This window comes from Heterodontus francisci, chromosome 24, assembly GCF_036365525.1.
Source record: "Heterodontus francisci isolate sHetFra1 chromosome 24, sHetFra1.hap1, whole genome shotgun sequence".
NCBI lineage: Eukaryota > Metazoa > Chordata > Chondrichthyes > Heterodontiformes > Heterodontidae > Heterodontus > Heterodontus francisci.
In genome coordinates, this window is record NC_090394.1 from 56,214,046 (window position 1) to 56,230,453 (window position 16,408).

At 41.7% G+C, this 16,408-nt stretch overlaps 1 protein-coding gene across 1 annotated transcript in view; it reads left to right on the forward strand.

Annotated features, from left to right (window-relative positions):
- Positions 1-15,928, forward strand: part of LOC137383685 (tumor necrosis factor receptor superfamily member 17) — a 50,792-nt gene extending 34,864 nt beyond the window's left edge. The window contains exons 2-3 of the mRNA XM_068056855.1: positions 7,141-7,302; positions 11,192-15,928. Coding sequence (XP_067912956.1) covers positions 7,141-7,302; positions 11,192-11,475 — 446 coding nt within the window. The 3' untranslated portion in view covers positions 11,476-15,928. The remainder of the gene's footprint in view (positions 1-7,140; positions 7,303-11,191) is intronic.
- Positions 15,929-16,408: the final 480 nt, after the last annotated feature.

Genomic DNA, 16,408 nt, shown 5'->3' on the forward strand with positions numbered 1-16,408 from the left:
ATTTTAGACATTGAATGGGTAATTTGGAAGTCAATGGAACCTAAATTCAGGCAGCATATAAAAATGGCAGCTGATCTTATGGTGTCAGTTTCCCACGGGGTGGGTTAGATTAAAATTACCCTGTGGCGTCAAGCTAAAATGCTCCCACATTATGAAGAACATGGAAGGATGCAGAGTAAATCCTCCTGTACTTTAACAGTGCACTTCAGTTTGACCTTGGGAGATCATCCCATCTTGCCCAATGTGATTTTGTTTGCAATTCCCACACAAGGGCTTTCAGTAAGTTTGTCAATTTAGTGTAGCATTTGTGTTCAATTGAGGGCACTGCAAACTTTTGCCCTTAAGGGAACTTACTCAGGATTCTTGTCAGAAAGAGAGAAAACTTCGATGCTATTATCTTGGGCTGAATTCAAACACAGACGTCAAAGAACAATGTGCACATCCACTACACAACTCAGATTCTCAACACTTTTTTTGGTGAATAACTTGACTTGGATCCAAGAGGTGCTGTATAATAGGACCTTACAATTACAAGAAAACTTGCAAGGATCTGGAAAAATGATTTTGGCAGCCTTGCTACCAGGTTGAAGTAGAGGGGACTGAAGATCTGTTTCATAACTGCATTGAAAAACAACATTACAATGAAATGTGAAGTGGAAATGGTATCATAACAGAAGTGCAATCGCCTCTGCAGTTTGGTTCTTCAATCTATTTTTACTTTACCACATTGAGCAGGAACATGTTTTTAGAAGAACAAAGTGCAAAAATAAAATCACTGTCTGAAATCAGTAAATACATTTTGCAGCTTACAATATATTTATGGCGAATCTGAGTAGCTAAATGATTTTGTGTCATCATAAGATCACTAGAAACTCACAGATGAGGAGGGCCAATCAGCCCATCTTAATTCATCCATGTGGAACGACACTCCTCCAGTTGCTGCATCCAACTGTTTCTCAGAATTTCAAAATGTTTACTTCCATCACTCTCTCCGGAAGGACATTCCAAATGTTTATCACTCTCTGCATGAAAAAGTGCATCCTGATATTAATCTGAAAATTACTTTTAGAAGGTTTGAACTTGTTGCCCTTTGTCCAACTCACATTGCTCAATTAAAAGTAATATTCTGGATCTACCATTTCCATATATTTGCTATCTTTATAAATCTGTATAAGGTCACCTATTTCTAGTGTCCCTTCAGTATTTTATTCTAACTCAGATCCCTGACACTAGGGGTCACTCTGGTGGTCCTTCTCTGCTCTGCCTCCAGTACTTGAATGACTTTCTTATTTCTCTGAACTGTAAATGGACACAATACTCAAGGTGCAGTCTGACCGGAGAACGATACAGTTCTAACACAGCCAGGGGCAGATTCACATACAAGCCTACAGGGTCCAGCCAAATATGGAGCCACCATTGTGTTTCTGTAGCATCTACCATGTCCTTAAGATGTTGCAATGCATTGTACAGTCAAAGAATTAATTCTGAAGTATAGTCACTGTTGTTCTGTAGGCAAATGCAGCAGCTGATTTGCGAACAACAAGGTGACCCAGACATCAACGAGCCAATGATGAGTTCATTTTTTTTTGATGATGCTGCTTGAGGGACAAATGTTGGCCACTTGGAAAACTACCCTGCTCCTCTTCAAATAGTGTCATGGAATTTTGTTTACATTTACCTGGGGGGTAGATATTGGTTGGTTGAACATCTCAGCCGGAATTTTATGCCACCCTAACAAAACAGATGGTGGCGGGGGGTTGGGAGGGGCTGGCGTAAAATGGAGCAGGAGGCTCTGGGAGGCCTTCCCGACCCGCTCCCGCCTCCACCCCACTTTATGCAGGGCAGGGGGGATGAAAAAAGGGCTGCCCGCCCCAGGCCAATCAAGGCCCTTAAATTGCCAATTAATGGTCACTTAAGGGCCTTTGCCCGTCTCCACGTGGATTTTACACGTGGCAAGCGGGCGTCCTGGAGCCGGGAAAGGCCGCCAAGTAAAAGCTGCCAACCACCCCCCAGGACCCAACATGCGCCCCCTTCCCCCCCCCCCCCAAAGACCACCCTTGCTGCGCCGGGGCCCGACCGATTACCCCCAACCAGGAACCAAAACTCAGCACTCTTTCAGTACTGCACTGCAGTGTCAGCCTAGATTATGTGCTTAAGCCCAAGCAAGTTGCTTGAACCTACAATCTTCAGACTCAACAGGAGTGGAACTACTGGGCCAAGGTTGACGCAGCCTTTTTCTAATCTACTGATTGATACCCTCATAATGATCATCAGTATCTCATAAATATTTTTCAACACTCTGGAATCAACACTATCTAACTCTGAGGATTTTTCTGTTTTAAATCCTATCAGCTTGTCTAAGTCTTTAATCTTTTGATTGAAGTCCTGAATTTTGCCTTAGTTCTCTTTCATTTTAAGGGGCAGCCATACTTTTTGTGCCTTCTCTCATGAATAGTTGGAGAAAGTAACCATACAGAATAATTATTATTGCTTACTAACAACAGCAACACAAGAAATAGGAGCAGACATAGACCATATGGCCCATTGAGCCTGCTCCGCCATTCAATATGATCATGGCTGATCTTGGGTTTCAATTCCATTTTCCTGCCCACTCCCCATATCCCTTGATTCCCTGTGAGACCAAAAATCTATCTATCCCAGCCTTAAATGTATTCAATGATGGAGCATCCACAACCCTCTGGGGTAGCAACAAAAAAAACATGCATTTATATAATGCCTTCAACGTAGCAGAATATTGTAAGGTGCTTGACAGCTGTGTACTCATGCAAAAACCAATGCCAAGCCAAAAGAAGAAGATATGAGGAGGGGTATCTAAAAGTTTGGCCAAAGAAATTACTTTCAAGCAGGGAATGGAAGGAGGTTGAGAGGTGGAAGGGTTTAGAGGGGGAATTCTAGAGCAGGAGCCTAAACAGCTTAAGACATGACTGCCATGGTGGGGAGTAGGAACACAAAAGGCCAGAGTCAGAGGAACACAGAGTTAGGGGGAATTTGTAGACCTGGAGGAGGTTGCATAAATTGGAAGGGCAAGGCCATAAAGGCATTTAAACACCAGGATCAGAATTTTAAATCAGAGGAATCAGGGGACCGAGAGCCAATGTAGGTCAGTAAGGACAGGATTGATCGCTGAGCAAGACTTGGGCTGGAACTTTATGACCCCCACAGGCGTGGGCTGGAAGTGGGGGAGGGTGGGTGGGGTGGCGTAAAATTAAGTGGGGAGGGTGGGGGGGCACCATTCCCATTGCCATCCCGGCTCTGCTACAATTTTACAAGCAGTAGTGGCGAGAAGCTGCCCACCTGCCCTAGGCCAATTGAGGCTCTTAAGCAGCTAATTAACTGCCACTTGAGGGCCTCCTCATGCCACTGGCACATTACTACCAGCGGGCAGGTGGCTCAGGACCCCCAGGAGGCCGCTCAGTAAAACCTGGTGGCCTTCTTGCAGACTGGGAGGTGGGGTACTGCCCTCCTGATTGGGCACCCTGTGCCCCACGGAGAGTCCCTCCACGGCACAAGCCGCCCCCACTGCACTACATTTTCCCTTGCCCCACAACTGACCCCCTTGCCTCGTTGGGGCCTGGCTGATTGCCATTCCTTCATTCCGGGGCCGGCATCCCTCTTGCTTTTCTGGTTGGGTTCAGTCCCAGCAGTGGACACCCCTCCCAGTGGCACTGCGGAAACTGAAGAGCTGCCAGCCTGCTGATTGGTTGGCAGCTGTTGGAGCCGGGACTTCCTGCCTCAGTGGGGTGGAAGTCCCGCCTGAGGCCAATTAAGGGCCTGGGCCACATAAAATCATAGTGTGGTTTCCGGGCCTGGCGGAGGCAGGCTCGCCACTAGCCTTTTGGCCTGTGGATGGGGCCTCCAGCCCAATGTAAAATTCTGACCTTGGTGTGGGATCGGATATGGGATGAGCTGAAATTTTTGTTCCACTCAGGTATAATATGTTTGTTAGTCCATTTATGTTCACACTTTGTTAGTCTAGCCTTGTTGAACTTTTATATGTATTGATCCTGCAGGATGTATTGCATTTGTCGTCTACTGAAATATTGACAAATATTCTTCAATTCATCTGTTTAAATTCTTCCTTCATTTCTCTGAACAGCATGACCTTTGCAAGGGCTATTCCTTTGTAGCTGATATTTTTTCAGGAACCCGTGCCATGATTTTTTTCCTGAGGAAAAATAAATACATTTTATCATTATTCAAGCAGATATATTTTTAAAGGGGAAAACTCTTCATCTGACCCCCTATTCAAATCAAAACTGTTAAACTAGAAGGATATTAAAGTTTATTTTTTGTCTATCTTTGTTGATTTTCTAATTGAATAATTTGTTTGTTGCGAGTCAGGCTGACAGCTTTGGAGATTGTGTTTGGAAGGAATGATTTAACCCCTCAGTATGATGAACTGAATTAGCTTCAATAGACATTGTTACTGTAAAGGATTCAACAATCTTGTATCATAGGTTTGACAGGATAGATGCAGGGAGGTTTTATCCCCTGGCTGGAGAGTCTAGAATTAGGGTGCACCGTCTCAGAATAAGGGGTCAGCCATTTAGGACTGAGATGAGAAAATATTTATTTTCTCAAAGGAGTGTGAATCTTTGGAATTCTCTATCTGAGATGGCTGTGGGATCCCAGTCCTTTTTCTTAAGTCGTTCTTTATTAATTTATATTCCTCACACTATCTGTGTTAATACTCCCCTTCATTCAATTCTCCTCAGATGCTGGCAGTATTTGCAGTTCATTTTTAAACAAATTGGCCTAATTTTGCTGTAATAACAATGGCAAAGCTATCAGTGTTTGCCATCATTACTCTTCGGAAATTGACAGCAACTTATGGAGTCTGCACATGCACAGTTAAATGTGGCAATCCAAAAGTTTCTATCAGTGATTCTACACTCCTTCATAATGTGTGCTGTTGAAATCTACAGAGACTGCAATCAATTAGAAATAACTGAATTGACAAATACTTGCCTTTATATGTGATTTAGTCTTGCTGTAAAACCTTTAAAAAGGTTGCATCTTGTTGAATGAGGTGTAACTAGGTTTTTAGCAGCGTACTAAGTTCATAATTACTGATGAAAAATGAATGTTTTTTTTATATATATATATATATATATATATATCAGATGCAATCCACACCACAGAGATTGCGAGATCTTCAGCAGCTTTCTTTGAGGTCAGCCACAGACTGCAAAATCAATGGTCAATAAATCAACAAAAACTGTGCAGGAAAACAAATAAACGTTAATTCAAATGAACATACTGATGGTTAACACATGGTATACAGTGGAGTAATATTATGTAGAGTTATTTACGGCATAGAAGGAGGCCATTCGGCCCACCAGGTCCATGCTGGCTCTCCACGGAGCAATGAAGTCGGCTCCACTTCACGGCTCAATCCCTGTACTCCTGCAAGTCTTTTTCTCTCAGGTGGTTGTCCAACTTCCTCTTGAAGTCATTGATCATCTCCACTTCCACCACCCTTGTGGGCAGCAAGTTCCAGGTCATTACCACCCACTGCATAAAAAAGTGCTTCCTCATATTCCCCCTGCATCTTGCCCAAAGCTTTCAATCTGTGCCCCCTTGTCCTTGTACCATTTGTTAATGGGAGCAGTTTGTCCTTGTCTCACCTATCTAAGCCTGTCATAATCTTGTACACTTCTATTAAATGTCCCCTCAATTTCCTTTGTTTCAAGGAGAACAAGCCCAGCTTTCCCAACTTAACCTTGTAACTAAAATCCTCCATTCCTGGAACTATTCTAGTAAATCTCCTCTGCATCCTCTCAAGAACCCTCTCATCCTTCCTGAAGTGTGGTGACTAGAACTGGATGCAATACTCCAGTTGGGGCCTAACCAGAACTTCATAAAGGTTCAGCACAGCTTCCCTGCTTTTGTACTCAATGTCTCTGCTTATGAGGCCCAAGATCCCATATACTTTACTAACCACTCTCTCAATATGTCCTGCCACCTTTGAAGATCTATGCACATGTAACATTCTCCACCACAGGCCCCTATATGTAAATGTAAGTTTATGAAGTAAAGTCATATTAAATTGATTTGCGAAGATTTCCTCTATTCAGAAGGTTGTAAATGATTTCAATATATTTAGGATTTGTCTGGAAACACCAGAGAACATATTCCCCAATGCACTTAAAATGTCAGTACACATCGTGATCAGAGCAATTCCACCCTGTACTGCCTCCACTGCATATAGCAGGTGTGTTTGTGCCAACACAATTTTCCCACTATACACAATGGATGATAAAACCATCTAAATGAAGCTGCCCAAAGTCTCCACTTTCCAACTACCTCCCATAGTTGTTAACAATGGAAACAGCTGATTGAAGTTGCCTGAAGATCACTTTACCTGAAATCATTGGAGCTTTTTAATGGGTAAATACTGAACTGCATTTTAAACTGCACCTTTGTAATTGATGCCTATGGTGATGATAAATGGTTGGCATCATAGAATCATAGCACAGAAGAAGGCCATTCGGCCTGTCGTGTCTGTGTTGCTTTCTGCAAGAACAACTCAACTCGACCCACTCCCCTGTCTTTTCCCCTTGGCCCTGCAGGTTTTTTTCTGTTCAGATCTAATTTCCTGTTGAAAGCCACAATTGAATCTGCCTCCAGCATTTGAACAATATGGGCAGCTGTCCGTGATGAATGCAAGTGGTGTAGGTATTGGGGAATGACTGAAGTTCTAAATCTTGACCATGCCAAGAGAACAAGAGAATTAGCAGAATGGATCACTTCTATTTGGGGGAATTTGAGGTCAGGTTACCCTGATTATTTTTGGACACCTCCTAGCAGCAAAAGTAGTTTTTGCGACAGCCTCATTGAAGGAGAGGGACAGGCAAAGACCTTTAAGTTGGGAAAGGAATTCAATACAGTCTCAGTGACAGACATCAGAAACTGTTGTAACAGAATTTCATAAGATTTATTGGAAATTATTCTCATGGGTGGGTAGAATTTGAAATTATTTTGCTTCTGAGGAGTTTGCTTTAATTGGCTGTGATGTGAAATTATTATTACAGTATACCTGGGTAATGATGGATAATAATAATAATGGGGACCTGCATTCAAATATAACTTGTGTAAATGTGTTTTCTTTATCCACAGATACTCCAGTATCTTCCATGACTACTTGGAGTAATGAGACAATTAAAAACTCTTGGATTATTATTGGATTACTTCCACTTTTAATTGTAATATTGTTTGTATTGACTCTTGTCATTCGAAAATTACATCAAAGGAAAGCAAGTACATCATTTAAATCTACAGGTGATGGTAAAATCTTCAGATTTCTACTGATGAAGCATATGATAAGTTTAAGTGCTTTTTAAAACTAAATTAGTAGCGGCATTAACCATCAGATTGAAAAGATAACTGAAAAATATTCCTGACTTCAAAATTTTAAGTGCTGTCATGTTAAAATATTCAAATTTAAAAGAGATTAGATATAAGATTAGTTATCATAATACCATTGAATTTCATGTTAAGTTTGAAAGTGACACATTTCAATCACAAACAAGAATCTTAAACTTAAAGCCAATTACAAAGCATGAGGGGAGAACTGGCTAAGGTTCATTGGGTAAATAGACTGGAAGGTATGGCGGTAAATTAACAGTGGGAAATATTTAAAGAAACAATTCAAAGGGTTCAACAGAAGTACATTCTGTTCAAAAACAAAAACTCGTCAAGAAAGACCCATCTGTGGCTCACTCTCAAAGTTAAGGAGAGTATTAGACTAAAAGAAGAGGCTTACAATGTTGCAAAAAATAATAGCAAGTCTGAGCATTGGGAGTGTTTTAGAAACCAGCAAAGGGCCACAAAAAAATTGATAAAAAGGGGAAAAAATAAATGAGTGTAAACTAGCCAGCAATATAAAAACAGATTGTAAGAGCTTTTATAAGTACATAAAAAGGAAGAGAGGAGCTAAACGTAAATGTTGGTCCCTTAGATGCAGAGACAGGTGAAAGCATCATGGGGAATGAAGAAATAGCAGAGGCATTGAACAAATATTTTGTGTCTGTCTTCATAGTAGAAGACATACATTCCATACCAGAAATAGGCAGTAACCTAGGGGCTAAAAAGAATGAGGAAATTAAAGATATTGATATCAGCTGAGAAAAAGTTGAGGGACTCAAATCTGACAATTCCCCTGGACCAGATGGCCTACATCCTAGGGTTCTAAAAGAAATAGCTGCAGAGATAGTGGAGGTGCTGGCTATGATTTTCCAGAATTCCTTAGATTCAGGAATGGTCCCGTCAGGTTGAAAGTTGGCAAATGTTACACTGCATTTCAAGAAAGGAGGTGGAGAGAAAACAGGGAACTACAGACCAGTTACACTAACATCAGTCGTTGGGAAGACGCTGGAAACTATTATTAAAGAAGTCTTAACATTGCACTTGGAATAGCATAGTATGATTAAAACAAGTCAGCATGGTTTTACTAAAGGGAAATCCTGTTTGACAAATTTATTAGAGTTTTTTGAGGATGTAATTAGTAGGGTAGATAAAGGGAAACCAGTAGATGTTGTATACCTGGATTTTCAAAGGCATTCGATAAGATGCCACATAAAAGATTAATAGGCAAGATAAAGGCTCATGGTGTTGGGGGTAATATATTAACGTGGATTGAGGATTGGTTAACAGACAGGAAGCAGAGAGTGGGCATAAATGGGGCATTTTCAAGTTAGCAGGCAGTGAATAGTGGGGTGCTGCAAGGATCAGTGCTGAGGCCTCAGCTATTTACACTCTATATTTCTGACTTGGATGAAGAGAGAGAGTAATGTATCTAAGTTTGCTGATGATACAAAGCTTGTTGGAAAGGTAAGCTGTGGGGAGGGTGTAGAGAGGCTGCAAAGAGATAGTGACAGGTTCAGTGAGTGGGCAACAAGATGGCAAATGGAGTATGATGTAGGGAAGTGTGAAGTTGTTCACTTTGGATGTAAAAATAGAAAAGCAGAATCTTTTTTAAAAGGTGTAGAACTGGTAACTGTTGATGTTGAGAGACTTGGGATACTCGTACAAGGAACACACAAAATTAACATGCAGGTACAGCAGGCTATAAGGAAGGCAACTGGCATGTTGGCCTTTATTGCAAGGGGATTGGAGTAGAGGAATAAAGAAGTCTTACTAAAATTGTACACGGCTTTGGTGAGAGCGCACCTGGAATATTGTGTACAGTTTTGGTCTCCACATTTAAGAAAAGATGTACTTGCACTGGAGACAGTGCAGCAAAGATTTACTAAATTGGTCCCTGGGTTGAGGGGGTTGTGCTATGATGAGAGGCTGAGTAAACTGGGCCTATATTCTCTGGAATTTAGCAGAATGAGAGGTGATCTAATTGAGACATACAAGATTTTGAAAGGGCTTGATAGGGTAGAAGCTGAGAGATTGCTCCCACTGGTCAGGGAATCTAGAACACAGGGACACAGTCTCAGGATAAGGGGCCAATCATTCAGGACTGAGATGAGGAGAAATTACTACACTCAAAGGGTTGTGAATCTTTGGAATTCTCTACCCCAGAGGGTTGTGGATGCTCCATCATTGAAAACAATAAAGGCTGGGATAGATAGATTTTTGGTATCTCAGGAAATCAAGGGATATGGGGAGTGGGCAGGAAAGTGGAATTGAAGCCCAAGATCAGCCATGATCATATTGAATGGCGGAGCAGGCTCGATGGGCCATATGATCTACTTCTGCTCCTATTTCTTGTGTTCATGTTAGATCTACTGAGCTACCTCCTGGCTTGGAAACCCAGTTGTAAATATTGCATTATTGAAATCACCCTTTTTTTGCTGGGTATATCTGATCACAAACATCTACAATGTTGCATTTGAAGGGAACTGTATAATACATGATCAAAAAGTTGATCTTAGTTGGATCAGACTCTTGTCACCTTCTAACATATTAGCTACAAGAACAGCAATTTTGGAAATTGCTGAGTTTATATAAAATGCCAAACACGAAAAGTTTGTCATAACCTTTTTCTTGCCTAATTTTGTCCATAGAGAAATGCCCTTTTCAAAAGACCAGTTTTTCCTTCACTGATGTAGTGAAGGGTCCACAGATTTAAGGTGATTGGCAAAAGAACCAGAGGCGACATGAGTAAACCTTTTTTTAACGCAACAAGTGAGTGGGATTAGGAATACGCTGCCTGATAGGATGGTGGCTACAGATTCAATAGTAGCATTCAAAGGTAATTGGATAAATACTTGAAGGAAAAAAAATGTTTTGGGGAAAGGATAAGGGAGTGGGACAAGCTGAATTGCTCCTCAAAAGAGCTGACACAGACTCCATGGGCTGAATGGCCTCCTTCTGTGCTGTGCTTTCTCTATATATACTCTACATACACATCACTGCAATGTGCATCAGAAAATAATCATCGTCACTGTTAAGACATAAATGAATAACTAGAAGATCTTGAATAATTAAATTATCGCCGACATGATCCGTTACAGTGATGCAACATTATATGTTCCCACATCAGTGGCACTATGTGAATTTTTCTTAGAAACATACAAAGAATAGGGGATATAATAAAAAACCAGCTAGTGCATTAAGCTTATCCCATACACGCAATTTGCAACTCAGCATCATGGCACTCAATGCTCTGCAACCTGCCAGTGGCCACATAATCTTCTGGGAGAGGAAAGAAATAAGATTTATATCCAATATCCCACCTCCCTTTTGTACATTGTAATAACAGCTTCCAGAAACTCATTCAACTCCCTTATGAATGTTTTCAACAAATTTGCATTCACTGCATGAGCTGGCAATTTATTTCAAAGGTCTATGATCCTTTGTGAAAAGAAAAGCTTCCTGACATCTAATCTAGTTCTTTGCTTATGTAACATATTCCTCTCATTCTCCCTAACATATCTAACTCAAATAAGCCCATGGGCATTGCAAAGTCCCTTCATGTTAAATATGTTGATTAAATCACCTCAAAGTCTGTAAGGTTTTTCTAAAATAAAAACACCCAATTCTTTGAACCTATCTCAGTAAATCAGGATATGTAAACTAGTTTATTAACCTATTGGCCATTTCTTTACATTGGCTGAATTGTTCGTAAAAAGATAGGATTGTATGTATTCATATTGTTTCCCAGTTTGTTACATGGTGGTTATTTTAATTTATCTATTTATTTGTAATAAAATTGCAGAGGTGACCCTCGATAGCAATGTCATTGCTTCAAGTTTCAAGGAAAACACTCTGGCTGATGACATGCAGGCATTCCCTTCTGTAAGGAATCAACAATCTGAACTGACTATGCAGTGTGAATTTTCCAATTGCACATCTCAAGGAAATGAAGTAAAGAAACTGATAGCAGATGCTTGGGGAAACTCTGACTGTCATGCTTCACTTCCTTTACCATCCACTGAAGAAGGAGCGACAGTTCTTGTCACGACCAAAACTGTAGAATTGTGTGGCTATCAAAAGATATAGCAATCTCAGCAGTAAGAACAAATGTTCAAAAATGTGGATTATCTGACAAGTGGGTCTCTGCAGAATTAATTCTGAAAATACCTGAGTGAAAGTGAATCTACACCTAAAGATCCAAGTGATAAGAAATTATTGTAAATGTAAGCTTACCTTTTGATACTAACTTGTTAACAAACATAGTTGATGCAAATTAAAATATTACATAGCATTTTAATGTTAATCATGCTGTAATTCCTACATTCCTTAAGTAGAAGCACAAAACATACACAAGCCACGAAGGATTTTTTTCCAGTACAGAAATGCTTTTTCTTTTAAAGTGAAGATATATGGAACTGCCATACTGATGTAGTCAGCATTGTTATTTTATAGATCAGGAGGAAAAGTACATATGTTGTATGGAAGTGCAAAGGTTTTTATTTGGAATTATCTTTGTTTTTGGTATACCAAAGGGTAAAAATAATGCCCTGGACTTTTCTCTCAGCTGCAAAGGAACTGTACTCACTGTTCACTCCAGATGGTTGTCCACTGAATCCCCCTCTATCAACAGCCTGGGGGTTACCATTGACCAGAAACTGAACTGGAGTAGCCAAATAAATACCGTGGCTACAAGAGCAGGTCAGAGGCTAGGAATCCTGCGGCGAGTAACTCACCTCCTGACTTCCCAAAGCCGGTCCACTATCCACAAGGCACAAGTCAGGAGTGTGATTTTATTTTGATTCGTCCAAGGGATGTGGGCGTCGCTGGCAAGGCCAGCATTTATTGCCCATCCCTAATTGCCTTTGAGAAACTGAGTGGCTTGCTGGGCCATTTTAGAGGACATTTTAAGAATCAACCACATTGCAATGGGTCTGGAGTCACATGTAGGCCAGACCAGGTAAGAACAGCAGATTGCCTTCCCTAAAGGACATTAGTGAGCTAGGTGGGTTTTTACAACAATTGACAATGGTTTCATGGTCACCATTAGACTAGCTTTTTTTAAATTCCAGATTTTTATTAAATTCCAGATTATAATTGATTGGTGGGATTCAAACCCATGTCCCTTGGGCTTTAGCCTGGGTCTCTGGATTACTAGTCCAGTGACATTACCACTACACCAGCACCACCTCCCCGTGATAGAATACTCTCCACTTGCCTGGATGGGTGCAGCTCCAACAACACTCAAGAAGCTCAACACCATTCAGGACAAAGCAGCCCGCTTGATTGGCACCCCATCCACAAACATTCACTCCCTCCACCACCAATGCACAGTGGCATCAGTGTGTACCATCTACAAGATATACTGCAGCACCGCACCAAGGCTCCTTAGACAGCACTTTCCAAACCTGCGACCTCTACCAACTGGAAGGAAAAGGGCAGCAGATGCATGGGAACACCACCACCTGCAAGTTCCCCTCTGAGCCACTCACCATCCTGACTTGAAATTATATCGCCGCCATTCCTTCACTGTTGCTGGGTCAAAATCCTGGAACACCCTTCCTATCAGCACTGTGGGTGTACCTACCCCACATAGACTGCAGCAGGTCAAGAAAGCAGCTCACCAATGGCAATTAGGGATGGGCAATAAATGCTGGCCTAGCTAGCGATGCCACATCCCATGAACGAATAACAAAAAAGTCTTTTCACGGGCTTGTCAGCAGAGATTTCCACTAATTCGGTGTCTGTTTCAGTGTGGCAACCTCTATGGGGATCAGTGGCAGCTGCAAGTGAGAGCAGAAACAGTGAGTCTCTTCAACCAATCAGATTGAAGAATCCTCACTGAGCCACAGAGAGTCCAAACCAGGAATTATAGAGCAGGAAATATAAATTAGATTTACAACATGTGCAGAGTAACTATTAGGAAATAGAGACGGCATTAAGGGAGAGAGATAAGAGACGTTGTGAAAAACTGAAATTTTTACAATTTTTAAAAATCTCTAACATTAATTTTCCTCTGCGGTATGAGACTGCACATTTGTAAAGTTCATTTTCAGGGCCAGAGAAAATGTTCAGCAGTGATCACCACTTATTACACCCTTAAAAACTCATTCAATCCTGAATGCACCAGCCCTAGCATTATCAGCTGTTTTTAGTGCAGAACTAGTGGGCAAGTATCCATGTTAACCCTGTTGCAGTCATTTCAATTCTGAGTCTATTGATGAGGACTTCACCAGTGTATCTGTGGAGGAGCAGGGGTACCTCTGACAGCAACTTCTAGATTTCCATGTTTAACTGCCCAAATGCAGACACTGTCAGATTCACGCTGTAATAATGGTGAGCGCTGATATCCTCACCATATTATAACAGAAAAATCTGGGCCATTAAGTGTACCCCACAGGCCTAAATGTGGAAGATTAGAAGGGGAATGAATTATGATTAAAAATTAAGTTATAATCTGTGAAATACAAATATTTCAATAAAACAGTCACCATTTTGTGTTTTGAGAACAAAGTCTGTCAAATCCTCATATGTTTTTATAGTAGCTCAAAGTTGTGCACTTTATTTCAGTCCCTATTATACCATACTATTTTTCATCCATTGATTTGGACAGTTGCAGTATTAGTATGTTTTACAGAAATGAAATTATTAATTTCTATGTCATATATTGACATATCATCATTGCAGACATTTGAGTAAACTGAAAAAGCTGATGAGTCGTTGAAAGACACAGTTCTCATGTGAACAAATTGTTAGGTTACATTCAGTATCTGTAATCGAAGGGTCAACATTCATAGCTTTGGTTATACTTCTACCTTCCCATTCTTTGCCTCAATTAGCCATTTTACAGTTTTAAACATTCTTTCGGTCCAGGTTGGCTGTATCACTAAGACTCAACTGCTAATAGAAGTACTTATTTATTTACAATATATTAAAATCTTACATTTGCATTCAATCCTTGTTGGAGCCCCATTTCTGCCACACTTTTTGGGCTGATATTTATGAGCGCGCTGCAAACTGCGGTAGCGCGCTCTGATGTTGGCAGTCTTCAGGCGTGGGTGCGCTATCGCTGAGCCCCTGCGATATTTTGAGCGGGTGCTCATTTAAATGGAGGGGACGGAAGGCCCGCCCCCGATGATGTCGTGGGGTTGGCCGCACCGTCCCCTTCAACGACGTCCAACGCCACCACACAGGCGGCGCTGCCATTTTTAAAGGCCTTCAAGCCCTTCATATAAGTTTAAATGTTTAAAGGTCCGGTCACATTTATATTTGAAATAAAATTTTACTCAAACTTCGCATCCCCTCTCCCACTCCCAATGAGTTCACAATAAATAAAATTACACATACCCCAGGAAAACCAATTTTTCAAATAACGACCTGTAACTCCCACCCCCGTTCAGAACATTTGACCCTCAACCCCTTCCCACCATTCCTACAACCAATCGGAGTGGTTTTGCCCATTCCAACACCCCTCCTGACCTGAAGATTTCACTGCTTCCCCCTCCCCACCAGTGTCACGCCTTGGAACTCCGAATGGCGTGGGACGGCCACCGGGTCAAGGTAAGTTGATTAGCATGATTATTCCTCAATTGTAATATTTAAATGTAAGTCTCACTGTCAAGCAGCGAAGGTGGGGGCGGTGCTTCACCGAGGCCTCGCCGCTGCCGGTAAAATGCGGTGGGGCCTTCTCAGCATTGGAGGTCATGGCGGGTCTCTCCCGGAAGAATTTTCTGGGCCCACCTGCCACAACCCCCGATGCTGGAGGCCTCATAAAATTCAGCCCTTTGTGTCAACTTTTACCATTATAAATTCCGATGTCCGTATTGAAAAATACCTATATAGACTTGTCACACTGTAATTGTATGTGGCTGTGGAGAAGCTTTTATCTTCAATTTTCAGCTCAGCTTACTCAAGATAAAAATAAATTAGCCTCTTAAAGGTTAAAACTGTTTAATTTTTAAAATAATGTCCTGCTCACTGGCCCATTCCATTCACACAAGCTGAGAGGGAATACTGTTGGGAAAACAGGTTAATTTTAGAATTTTGTTTTAATTCTCAAAGTCATCCTGTTAATTTTTCCATTCCCCGCAAACCTGCCTGTGCTATTGCCAACCTGTCTATGCTCCTACTGGCTGACTGAGCACTAACTTTGCTTGCCACCTTAAACCTGGCTTAAGATGTGGCCATTTGTCCAAAGTACCTTAGGAGAGCATAAATTCAAGATATTTCTCCCCCACCCCACCTACGCCTCTAAGCATAAAGTCTAGTCAATTTTCCATCCAATTGAGGTCTGAAATCATTGGCCCCCTTCCAACCCCCACTGGTTTGAAGTTCTGCAACGTCCCCACTGAGCATCAATTGATTCATGATCAGTCCCTTTAACTGAGAGCTGAATTTTACCGGCCCCTCGACACTGCGGATTAACATTAATTAGATGCAAATAAACTTACATGCAGGCGGCGGCTGTCCCATGCTGATTTTACGGCCGCCATTCGTGTTTCACGTGCCTTCGGAACTCTGTACGGTGTTCCAAGGTGGGAACCTGGTGGGGAGGGGGGAGGAATAACATTTTCAAGCTGGGAGGGGTGAGGGAGCGAGGAGAACAATTTTGATGGGACGTGGGGATAGTGGAAAGGGGTTGAAGGGCAAAAGTTTGAAGGTTGGGGGGTAAAGTTCGGGTAGGGAAAAAGGCATGTTTTGGTTATCCCAGGCGATGAAATGACCATTGTCGGTGGGGGCGGGTGTTGGAGAAGGGCCTTCATCACTTATTTTTATAGTTAATAAAAAATTACTACTGATGTACCTTTAAAAATTAAAATTAATTGTAAGGGCTTAAAGCCCTTTAAAAATGGTGCCTGCGCGGTGGTACCAGACACCGTTGCTGGGGACTTGGCAGCCACCCCCTCTACATCGTTGGAGGCAGCCACTCCACCACCTCTATTTAAACCAGCCCCTGTGCATAATATCACGGGGGTTCAGGGACTGCATATCTGCGTGGATGCATGCCGCCATCAGAGCGCAG